General features: G+C 42.4%; 1 protein-coding gene across 1 annotated transcript in view; it reads right to left on the bottom strand.

The window, feature by feature from the left end:
- Positions 1-12,916, bottom strand: part of FAP (fibroblast activation protein alpha) — a 114,250-nt gene that overhangs the window by 20,638 nt on the left and 80,696 nt on the right. Inside the window, exon 21 of the mRNA XM_077272828.1 lies at positions 8,119-8,173. Within this exon, the coding sequence (XP_077128943.1) occupies positions 8,119-8,173 (55 nt within the window). The remainder of the gene's footprint in view (positions 1-8,118; positions 8,174-12,916) is intronic.

The raw sequence follows: 12,916 nt of genomic DNA, 5'->3' as shown, positions 1-12,916 counted from the left end.
GAAAAATTGGGGAATGTGCTCTAGATAACTCTGTTATTTTCTGTGGAGATGAGTCCTAGCTGGAAGAAGTGATAGCGGTCTGAACTAGATGAAGAAGAAAAGCGAAGATGATGACTTCAACTAGATACAGCAACGGTGAGTCAGCGTGTTACCTGTACACTGACACTATATACTGTATACTACATACAGAGCTCCTGTGTATAATGTCACCAGATATCACTGTATTACCTGTACACTATATACTATATACAGAGCTCCTGTGTATAATGTCACTAGTGCTCACTGTATTACCTGTATACTGACACTATATACAGAGATCCTATGTATAATGTCACTAGTGATCACGATATTACCTGTACACTGACACTAAATACAGAGCTCCTATGTATAATGTCACTAGTGATCACTGTATTACCTGTACATTATATACAGCGTTCGTGTGTATAATGTCACTGGTGATCACTGTATTACCTGTACACTATATACAGCGTTCGTGTGTATAATGTCAATGGTGATCACTGTATTACCTGTACACTATATACAGCGTTCGTGTGTATAATGTCACTGGTGATCACTGTATTACCTGTACACTATATACAGCATTCGTGTGTATAATATCACTGGTGATCACTGTATTCCCTGTACACTGACACTGTATACTAAGTACAGATCTCCTGTGTATAATGGCATTAGTATTATGGGTTTTTTTTATTAATGATCAGTATTGTAGTATTCGGTCACTATGTGGTAGTAATATATTGTCTGGTCATGGTGTGGTGGTATTTATCCCTAGTATGTGATATTATTGGTCATTTTAAAAATTGAAAAATAAATAAAAATATATCTAAAATTGCATTGGATATTTTAACAAATGTTTAATAATTTACAGTAGAGTAGAGCCCGGCCACAAGAGTCTACCTTGTCATGGTGGGGTATTAAAAAATCTTTTGGCCAAAACAAAGCTGCTGACTATGTATGTAATCTTGTGATGGAAACTGTTAATGTGTGTTTAGTGAGGACTTGATGCAAAAGTGGAGTTTTTCCAAGAGAGGGTGGTGGGACTGTGGAAGGTTTGAGGGGTGGAGGTGGGGCTAGGATGGAGCCTGGGCAGAGTTTCAAGGGGTCCTCGAAAATGTTTCCAGTATGGAGCCCTGAATTTCCTAGTGGCAGGCCTGCCTGGACCTCCACACCATAGGACACCATTAGAACTCTAGGTCGTTGATTGCGAGCATGGCCCTCACCTCCAACATTAGGGCCTGACCTCGCAAATGCTCTTCTAGATCAATAGACCGAAAATTCCCAAAGACACCTCTAAGATCTTGCAGAAATCCTTCTCAAAAGAGTGGAAGATGTTATAGCTGCAAAGGGGGGACTGTTGTGATTTTGCTTTTTGCTCCCTCTAGTGGTCATTAGTGATTTGACTCTGGAGCTTCTGTCTTTTCCTATATCCTCACCTGGGCCGTTAGTTCAGGGGCGTTGCTATATAAGCTCCCTGGACCTTCAGTTCAATGCCTGGCATCGTGGAAATCAGAGCTAATCTGTTGTGCTCTTGTCCTATGATCCTGGTTCCTGTATTTCAAGCTAAGTCTGCTTCCTTGCTTTTTGCTTTTGTTTAGTTTGGTATTTTTGTCCAGCTTGTTCCAATCTGTATCCTGACCTTTGCTGGAAGCTCTAGGGGGCTGGTGTTCTCCCCCCGGACCGTTAGACGGTTCGGGGGTTCTTGAATCTCCAGCGTGGATTTTTATAGGGTTTTTGTTGACCAGATAAGTTATCTTGCTATATTCTGCTATTAGTAAGCTGGCCTCTCTTTGCTGAACCTGGTTCATTTCTGTGTTTGTCATTTCCTCTTACCTCACCGTTATTATTTGTGGGGGGCTTGTATCTTGCTTTGGGGTCCCTTTCTCTGGAGGCAAGAGAGGTCTTTGTTTTCTTCTCCTAGGGGTAGTTAGATTCTCCAGCTGGCGCGAGTCATCTAGCGATCACCGTAGGCATGATCCCCGGCTACTTCTAGTGTTGGCGTTAGGAGTAGCTATTTGGTCAACCCAGTTACCACAGCCCTATGAGCTGGATTTTTGAATCTCGCAGACTTACACGTTCCTCTGAGACCCTGTCCACTGGGGTCATAACAGTATGCCAGGCCGGTATTAAATGTTTAATGTATTGCAGAAGTGGGATTATAAGAAAGAAAATTTTGAGTTTTTTTTTTCCCTCTCTCATTTTTTTTTTTCTTTTCCCCTTTACCTCAGAGTGGCTTAAGCTTGCTGCAGACATGAATGTCCAGACCTTGATTACAAGTGTGGACCAGCTTGCCGCTCGTGTGCAGGGTATACAAGATTATGTTACCAGAAATCCTAGGTCTGAACCCAAGATTCCGATTCCTGAACTGTTTTCAGGAGACCGATTTAAGTTTAGGAATTTCAGGAATAATTGTAAATTGTTTTTGTCCCTGAAACCTTGTTCGTCTGGAGACTCTGCTCAACAAGTAAAAATTGTTATTTCATTCTTACGGGGTGACCCTCAAAATTGGGCTTTTTCGTTGGCACCAGGAGATCCGGCATTGGCTGATATTGATGCGTTTTTTCTGGCGCTCGGTTTACTTTATGAGGAACCCAATCTTGAGATTCAGGCAGAGAAAGCCTTGCTGGCTATGTCTCAGGGCCAGGACGAGGCTGAGGTGTATTGCCAAAAATTTCGGAAATGGTCCGTGCTGACACATTGGAACGAGTGTGCACTGGCCGCTAATTTTAGAAATGGCCTTTCTGAGGCCATTAAGAATGTTATGGTGGGTTTTCCCATTCCCACAGGTCTGAATGATACCATGTCCCTGGCTATTCAAATTGACCGGCGGTTGCGGGAGCGCAAAACCGCAAATTCCCTCATGTTGTTGTCTGAACAGACACCTGATGTGATGCAATGTGATAGAAAAACCGCAAATTCCCTCATAGTGTTGTCTGAACGGACACCTGATTTGATGCAATGTGATAGAATCCTGACTAGAAATGAGAGGAAAATTCATAGACGCCGGAATGGCTTGTGCTACTACTGTGGTGATTCTACACATGTTATCTCAGCATGCTCTAAACGTATATCTAAGGTTGTTAGTCCTGTCACCGTTGGTAATTTGCATCCTAAGTTTATTCTGTCTGTAACTTTGATTTGCTCACTGTCATCTTATCCTGTCATGGCGTTTGTAGATTCAGGTGCTGCCCTGAGTCTTATGGATCTCTCATTTGCTAAGCGCTGTGGTTTTATTCTTGAACCATTAGAAAATCCTATCCCTCTTAGGGGTATTGATGCTACGCCATTAGCAGAAAATAAACCGCAGTATTGGACACAGGTTACCATGTGCATGACTCCTGAACACCGCGAGGTGATACGTTTTCTCGTTCTACATAAAATGCATGATTTGGTTGTTTTGGGGCTGCCATGGTTACAGACCCATAATCCAGTCCTTGACTGGAAGGCTATGTCAGTGTCTAGTTGGGGCTGTCGTGGTATTCATGAGGATTCCCTGCCTGTGTCTATTGCTTCTTCTAAGCCTTCGGAAGTTCCGGAGTATTTGTCTGATTATCAGGATGTCTTTAGCGAGTCCAGGTCCAGTGCATTGCCTCCTCATAGGGAATGTGACTGTGCAATAGATTTGATTCCAGGCAGTAAATTTCCTAAGGGAAGACTGTTTAATCTGTCGATACCTGAACATACCGCTATGCGTTCATATATCAAGGAGTCTCTGGAGAAAGGACACATCCATCCGTCTTCTTCCCCTCTTGGTGCGGGATTCTTTTTTGTGGCTAAAAAGGATGGATCCTTGAGGCCTTGTATTGACTATCGGCTTTTAAATAAGATCACTGTCAAATTTCAGTATCCTTTGCCGCTGTTGTCTGACTTGTTTGCCCGGATTAAAGGTGCCAAGTGGTTTACCAAGATAGACCTTCGTGGTGCGTACAACCTTGTGCGCATTAAGCAAGGGGATGAATGGAAAACCGCATTCAATACGCCCAAAGGTCATTTTGAGTACTTGGTGATGCCTTTTGGGCTCTCTAATGCCCCTTCAGTTTTTCAGTCCTTTATGCATGACATTTTCCGGAACTATCTGGATAAATTTTTGATCGTTTATCTGGATGATATTCTGTTTTTTTCTGATAATTGGGACTCGCATGTGGAGCAGGTCAGGATGGTCTTTAAAATTTTGCGTGAAAATTCTTTGTTTGTCAAGGGCTCAAAGTGTCTTTTTGGTGTACAGAAGGTTCCCTTTTTGGGGTTCATTTTTTTCCCTTCTGCTGTGGAGATGGACCCAGTCAAGGTCCGAGCTATTCTTGATTGGACTCAGCCCTCGTCAGTTAAGAGTCTTCAGAAGTTCTTGGGTTTCGCTAACTTCTACCATCGTTTTATCGCTAACTTTTCTAGCATTGTGAAACCTTTGACGGATATGACCAAGAAGGGCTCCGATGTGGTTAATTGGGCTTCTGCTGCCGTGGAGGCTTTCCAGGAGTTGAAACGTCGGTTTACTTCGGCGCCTGTTTTGTGCCAGCCTGATGTCTCGCTTCCCTTTCAGGTTGAGGTGGATGCTTCAGAAATTGGAGCAGGGGCCGTTTTGTCGCAGAGAGGCCCTGGTTGCTCTGTTATGAGACCTTGCGCCTTTTTCTCTAGGAAGTTTTCGCCTGCGGAGCGAAATTATGATGTGGGCAATCGGGAGTTGTTGGCCATGAAATGGGCATTTGAGGAGTGGCGTCATTGGCTCGAGGGTGCTAAGCATCGTGTGGTGGTCTTGACTGATCACAAAAATCTGATGTATCTCGAGTCTGCTAAACGCCTGAATCCTAGATAGGCCCGCTGGTCATTGTTTTTCTCCCGTTTTGACTTTGTTGTCTCGTATTTACCAGGTTCAAAAAATTTGAAGGCCGATGCTCTTTCCAGGAGCTTTGTGCCTGATGCTCCTGGAGTCGCTGAACCTGTTGGTATTCTTAAGGATGGTATTATCTTGTCAGCTATTTCTCCAGATCTGCGACGTGTGTTGCAGAGATTTCAGGCTGATAGGCCTGATTCTTGTCCACCTGACAGACTGTTTGTGCCTGATAAGTGGACCAGCAGAGTCATTTCCGAGGTTCATTCCTCGGTGTTGGCAGGTCACCCAGGAATTTTTGGCACCAGAGATCTGGTGGCTAGATCCTTTTGGTGGCCTTCCTTGTCTAGGGATGTGCGGTCATTTGTACAGTCCTGTGGGACTTGTGCTCGAGCTAAGCCTTGCTGTTCTCGTGCCAGCGGGTTGCTCTTGCCCTTGCCTGTCCCTAAGAGACCTTGGACACATATCTCCATGGATTTCATTTCTGATCTTCCGGTGTCTCAAGGCATGTCTGTTATCTGGGTGATATGTGATCGCTTCTCCAAGATGGTCCATTTGGTTCCTTTGCCTAAGCTGCCTTCCTCTTCTGATCTGGTTCCTGTGTTTTTCCAGAACGTGGTTCGTTTGCACGGCATCCCTGAGAATATTGTGTCAGACAGAGGATCCCAGTTCGTTTCCAGATTCTGGCGATCCTTTTGTAGTAGGATGGGCATTGACTTGTCGTTTTCGTCTGCTTTCCATCCTCAGACTAATGGACAGATGGAGCGAACTAATCAGACTTTGGAGGCTTATTTGAGGTGTTTTGTCTCTGCTGATCAGGACGATTGGGTGACCTTCTTGCCGTTGGCTGAGTTTGCCCTTAATAATCGGGCTAGTTCCGCCACCTTGGTTTCGCCGTTTTTCTGCAACTCTGGTTTCCACCCTCGTTTTTCTTCGGGTCATGTGGAACCTTCTGACTGCCCTGGGGTGGATTCTGTGGTGGATAGGTTGCAGTGGATCTGGAATCTTGTGGTGGACAACTTGAAGTTGTCACAGGAGAGGGCTCAGCGCTTTGCCAACCGCCGCCGCGGTGTGGGTCCCCGACTACGTGTTGGGGATTTGGTGTGGCTTTCTTCCCGCTTTGTTCCTATGAAGGTTTCCTCTCCCAAATTTAAACCTCGTTTTATTGGTCCTTACAAGATATTGGAAATCCTTAATCCTGTATCCTTTCGCCTGGATCTTCCTGTGTCGTTTGCTATCCACAACGTGTTTCATAGGTCCTTGTTGCGGCGGTACGTTGTGCCTGTGGTTCCTTCTGCTGAGCCTCCTGCTCCGGTGTTGGTTGAGGGCGAGTTGGAGTACGTGGTGGAGAAGATCTTGGATTCTCGTCTCTCCAGGCGGAGGCTTCAGTACCTGGTCAAGTGGAAGGGCTATGGTCAGGAAGATAATTCCTGGGTGGTCGCCTCTGATGTTCATGCGGCCGATTTAGTTCGTGCCTTTCACGCCGCTCGTCCTGATCGCCCTGGTGGTCGTGGTGAGGGTTCGGTGACCCCTCACTAAGGGGGGGGTACTGTTGTGATTTTGCTTTTTGCTCCCTCTAGTGGTCATTAGTGATTTGACTCTGGAGCTTCTGTCTTTTCCTATATCCTCACCTGGGCCGTTAGTTCAGGGGCGTTGCTATATAAGCTCCCTGGACCTTCAGTTCAATGCCTGGCATCGTGGAAATCAGAGCTAATCTGTTGTGCTCTTGTCCTATGATCCTGGTTCCTGTATTTCAAGCTAAGTCTGCTTCCTTGCTTTTTGCTTTTGTTTAGTTTGGTATTTTTGTCCAGCTTGTTCCAATCTGTATCCTGACCTTTGCTGGAAGCTCTAGGGGGCTGGTGTTCTCCCCCTGGACCGTTAGACGGTTCGGGGGTTCTTGAATCTCCAGCGTGGATTTTTATAGGGTTTTTGTTGACCAGATAAGTTATCTTGCTATATTCTGCTATTAGTAAGCTGGCCTCTCTTTGCTGAACCTGGTTCATTTCTGTGTTTGTCATTTCCTCTTACCTCACCGTTATTATTTGTGGGGGGCTTGTATCTTGCTTTGGGGTCCCTTTCTCTGGAGGCAAGAGAGGTCTTTGTTTTCTTCTCCTAGGGGTAGTTAGATTCTCCGGCTGGCGCGAGTCATCTAGCGATCACCGTAGGCATGATCCCCGGCTACTTCTAGTGTTGGCGTTAGGAGTAGCTATTTGGTCAACCCAGTTACCACAGCCCTATGAGCTGGATTTTTGAATCTCGCAGACTTACACGTTCCTCTGAGACCCTGTCCACTGGGGTCATAACAGGGGACATTCTATATTAGTGATGATGGATTTAGAATGGGAAGCTATAAAAGCTCCAGTAGGTGTAATGTGTAGGTGTCCCAATACTTTTGCTCATAGTGTTTCTCCTAACCAGCTGTCACCAATGCATTAGCTTAGATCTCATGTCTGCGCTAACTTCCTGCCTAGTCAATAAAGACTGCAAAGCAAATAGCATAATGCTATTTGAAAGAATAATAGACGCAAAGCAGTAATATCATAAGCCACTTGGCCACAGTTACAGAAAATCCAGGTCTAAATATGACAGAGGATTCAGTTTGATGCAGCGTGGGAAGTGATGACGCTATCATCCGGTTATCAGTATGCCATGTATATCCTCAACACTCAAAAGATAACTCATCTTAGAGTTTAATGGATGTGATAGAAATTTCAGAGCTCATACCATTGGAAAGTGAATAGTAATTATACTAATGTGCATCTCTCAACAGGACAGATACCTTAAAGGAGCATTATTGTGGCTAAAGGAGTCATATTGTTACATCCGCCACCCTCTACGGGACTTCTGCCAATCTGAAGAATAAAGGGACCAAACTACTTTGAGCATTTCCTCTGCACATTGGCATCTACTAGAAACCCTCCACAGGCTGCAACTCTCATCGTAACCACTGGGTGGCCACATATTGACACATGAAGCATAAACGTCTCCTGACAGAGTATCACATCGAATTCATGTATTATTTCCAAGCTGGTTGCCTCGGGATCGAGCCAATAGGGAAAATAAGGAAGGACACATCTATAGATGCAAAGCCAATAAGTCTCAGTCATTGGGAAATGTTAGCTGTTAATAACTCTGTATAATAATATTTGACATTATTTTTACAAGTCACTTTGTTAAATTTCGAGTTTTGATAAAAAATTAAGTTTTATTGCCCTGACTGTAGTTCTACGTAATATTTAAGTTGAAAGTGTAATACAATGGGGAAATATACTTACCCAACCCCAAACTGCAATTCGCTGTTCATCTATGAATCCCATTTCAATAAATTTTCTAAAATGATAAAAGTAACAATTATCAGCTGTCAAAACAATAAAACACAATAGCTAAACCTAAAGTATGAGCTTACATTAATGCTGACAGGTACACTGTGGGGGTCCGACACCTGGCACATCCTCTAATTAACTGTTCTTTGCTCCGGTAGCGCCCAAAAGTAAATTGTCAACAGATTTACTGAGCGAAGCTTCAGTCAAAGTGTAGTGACCGCTGGCAGCCAATGCTGGATGAAGCAGTGCAGCTCCAGTTCGATGGCAGTATCCTTTAATGATCGCTAGCAAAAAAACCCGAGGCCAATATTAATTGCCCCATAAAAAATCAAACGTGCACATCCCCATAGACTAACATTGGTCCCGAGTGTGATCCAACGTTTTGCCAATCACGCTTGGACTAAACATACGGTCATGTGCATGAGCCCTTAGAGAAAAAAATCCTTCCTAAATCTGCATATGGCAATCCATAGGGACACCACCCCTGCACTCAGTAAATGACTATCATGGTCACTACCAGTGAACTGGGAGGAAAAAAATCAGGACTGGTGGGGGAAGCATGAAACATTTGACATAGAATAGAAACAGAATAGAAAATATTCTAGTATTGCAGCATTTTTTATTTTGACCCCAGACTGACTTCTAACTCGTTAAAAAAAAATTTTTTTTTTTACATCTACACAGAACATAAATGGAAAATAAAACACCTATAAGTAATCCAGAGCAAACTCCACGTGAAACTTGCAGATTTGTCACAGGTTTTGTTGCAAATTCGCTGCTTCTATCAAACTTACAGCATAAATTTAAAATCTGCGCCATAAATTTCTTGCAGAATTTTTTTGCAAGAAAAATATACCAGGATTGGAAGGAGGATGATCTGTCCAAATCTTGCACCAGGGCCCATCGGACTCTAGTTACACGTCAAAAGTTGCATCAAAATAGAGTCCTCATAAAACCACACAAAAATACATATTTTTCTGATTAAGTTTTCAGAAATTGACTTTTTCAGCCAGAAAAAACATGTCTAATTTCTCGGTTTGAAATAGAGCAAAATACTGATCCGTTTAAGAGAAGGTTCCCTCAGTTACCTTTCTAGACCATGAGCAAATTACACGCCATCCCTCATTTATGAGTCAGCATTGCAATTTAAGAGGATGTGCATCAAACGTCTTTTAGATGTTTTTCCTTAAATGTCTTCTTTGTCTTCTCGATTGTTTTATCGATGGCTGTGCCATCAGAGAATTGGTGTTATATATAAAATAGTGAAGAACGCACCGCTACCCAACTTTTGAAGCCTTAATTGGTTGAAAAAAACTCAAAAAGCCTGAACATTGCCAGTCGTTTTGACACTGCAATGCATACTGTATGTTCATTTTATTCAGCATTCATTGAATTCTTTTTCAAATGGGTTCCTTAGCAAACCCACTTGAAAAATCCACTGTTTCACATACCCTAAGACATTTAATAATTATATAATAATAAGCTTTATTTTCATTGATCGTCAACATATACCGCAACACTTTACAATTTTAGCGGGGACTTGCACAGACAATAAAGACATTACAGACTAAACATAACTCAGATACCAAAAGGAGTGAGGGCCCTGCTCACAAGCTTACAATCTAGGAGGAAATCGGGGAGACATGAAAGGTAAATTATAAAATGTGTTTATATTGTAAGATACAGCCATAATATACTAAATAGGGTCACCAGCCAGCAAGGCTGTCACCAGGAATTTTAGGGTCCCATACTGGCAACATTTTCAGGCCCTCTTGAGACTCCATCCAGGTTGCACCCCTCGAACCTTCCACAGTCCCATAACCCACTCTTGGAAAAACTCCACTTCTGCACCACATCCTCACCAATTACACATTAACAGTTCCCATAGAACACCATACATTTGTTAAGATATCCAATACTCTGTTTAAGTATATATATATATGTATACATTTTTTTTCTTTAAAGGAATGTGTCACATGCATTTTTCAAAATGACCAATAATACCAGATACAAAGGGATCAATACCGTCACACCATGGCCGGACCACATATTGCCACCACATAGTGACCGCTTGATACCACATACAAGGAACAAATACCGACACACCATGACCAGACCATATAGTGAGCTAATAATACAACATACAAGGGTGAAATACCACCACAGTATGACCAGACCACATATTACCACCACATACTGACTGAATAATACCACATACAAGGAACAAATACAGCTACACCATGACCAGATCATACAGTGAGCTAATAATACAACATACAAGGGTGAAATACCACCACAGTATGACCAGACCACATATTACCACCACATACTGACTGAATAATACCACATACAAGGAACAAATACAGCTACACCATGACCAGATCATACAGTGAGCTAATAATATCACATACAAGGGAAAATACTGCCACACCATAACCAGATCAAATATTACCACATAGTGACCAATAATACTGCCACACCATGACTATACCACATATTACCACCACCAAGTTACTGAATAATACCACATACAAGGAAAAAATACCACCACAACATTACCAGACCACATATTACTACAACATAGTGACCAAATAATACTAAGTACAAGGGAGAAATGCCATCACACCCTGATGAGAACACATCATATTACCACCACATAGTAACTGAATAATACCACATACAAGAAACAAATATCGCTACATCATGACCAGACCACATATCACCACCAGATAGTGACCGAATACTACGATATTGATTATTAATAAAAAACACAATACTAATATTACCACAAGTGCCATTATACATAGGAGCTCTGCATATAGCGTATAGTGTACTAGTAATGCAGGAATCACCAGTGCCATTATACACATGAGTTCTAAGTATAGAGTCAGTATACAGGTAATACAATGATCACCAGTGACATTATACACAGGAGCCCTGTATATAGTGTATAGTGTACAGGTAATACAGAGATCAACAGTGACATTATACACAGGAGCTCTGTACATAGTATACAATTTACAGGTAATACAGTGATCACTGGTGACATTATAGAAAGTACCTCTGTATATACAGTGAGGGAAATAAGTATTTGAGTAGTTTTGTAGTTTGCCCACTGACAAAGACATAAACAGTCTATAATTTTAAGGGTAGGTTAATTTTAACATTGAGGGATAGAATATCAAAAATAAAATCCAGAAAATCACATCGTATAGAGGTGAGATGTGTGACAGATTCAGTTTTAGATAGAGGGAGGACATAATGTTAGAGACAGCAAGAAGACAGTCATTGGTATTTTATACTAATGCAGGGTTGATGTCAAGAGACTATGTGTATAATTGGGGACCATCAGCATAGAGATGGTACTGAAAAACAAAATCTACTGATTGTTTGTCCAATAGGTGTACAAGGAGAAAAGGAGAAAGTCTAGGATGGAACCTTGAGGAACCCCGACAGCACGGGGAAGAGGAGAGGAAGATGAGCCAGCAAAAGATACAGTGAATGAGCGGTCAGAGAGGTAGGAGGAGAACCAGGAGAGGGCTGTGTCCTTGAGTCCGATAGTGCAGAGCATAGTGAGAAGCTGGTAATCCACAGTGTTGAATGCTGCAGAAAGATCCAGGAGAATCAGCAGGGAGTGATGACCATTAGATTTAGCTGTTAGTAGATCATTAGAGACTTTAGTGAGGGCAGTTTCAGTCTAGTATAAAGAGTGGAAAACAGATTGTAAAGGGTCAGGAAGAGAGTTATCTGAGAGATAGCGGATGAGACATGAGTAGACCAAGAATTCTGGGATCTTAAAGATGAAGGGAAGAATGGAGACAGGTCTGTAATTAGGAGCACAATTTTGGTTGAGGGATGCTTTTTTAAATAATGGATGTATACTGGCGTGTTTAAATGAGTAGGAAAAAATACCAGATGAGAGGGAGAGCTTAAATATTTTAGTTAGGTGAGTGGTAACAGCCAGGGAAAGCGACTGGAGGAGATGTGAGGGAATAGGGTCACTGGCACAGGTAGTAGGGAGAGAGGATGCAAAGGGTCTGGACACTGCTTCTTGTCTGACTGGTTCAAAGACAAAAATTGAGCAAGATGCACAGGCGTTTGGCGCACCTGGAGCACCGCTGGAGAAAACATGTTTGCAGTGTGTGCCAGGATTGTCGCCGTCTGTGCCAAGTTGTTCTAAATGTAGGCGGTGCAGTTTCATTCAGGGCACTTTGCAGTGTTTCATTATATTGTTTCAGTGCAGAGCCAGGAATCAGGACATTTGAGCACTGCTGATGACAACTTCATGTCACACCGAGTCAGAACTGTATACCCAGCATTAAGTTTCTTTTGAAATGTCATTTGGCTTATAACAACACCTTCCCTATAACACCAATTTTGGAAAAAGGTTAACATTTTTGCTCTTAACATGACACTTCGTACTGTAGATGAACATATAAATTGTATATTAATTACTTTTTTGCAGTGTTTTATGATGTTGTATAATATTTGTATTACATAGTTACTAGGTTATTCTATAATCTTCCCATTCCAGGTCTGTAGTCAGTGCTCTTTTATAGACTCCATATGTTTAGAAAGCACATCACATTTCACTTAAAGAACGATCCCATGACCTGATTGATCTTAACGACCAAGTGATGACATGTTGGATACATTACATAATCTCACACTTTGCTTAAGAACATTGGAACAGTATCAGATTCAATAGAGAACAGGGTTGTAGTCCCTTGAGGAACCACTGGCACTGCTA

Source organism: Ranitomeya variabilis, chromosome 7, assembly GCF_051348905.1.
Source record: "Ranitomeya variabilis isolate aRanVar5 chromosome 7, aRanVar5.hap1, whole genome shotgun sequence".
NCBI classification, from domain to species: Eukaryota; Metazoa; Chordata; class Amphibia; order Anura; family Dendrobatidae; genus Ranitomeya; species Ranitomeya variabilis.
The sequence above is the reverse complement of the archived record's forward strand: the minus strand, read 5'-3'. Positions and strand labels throughout refer to the sequence as shown.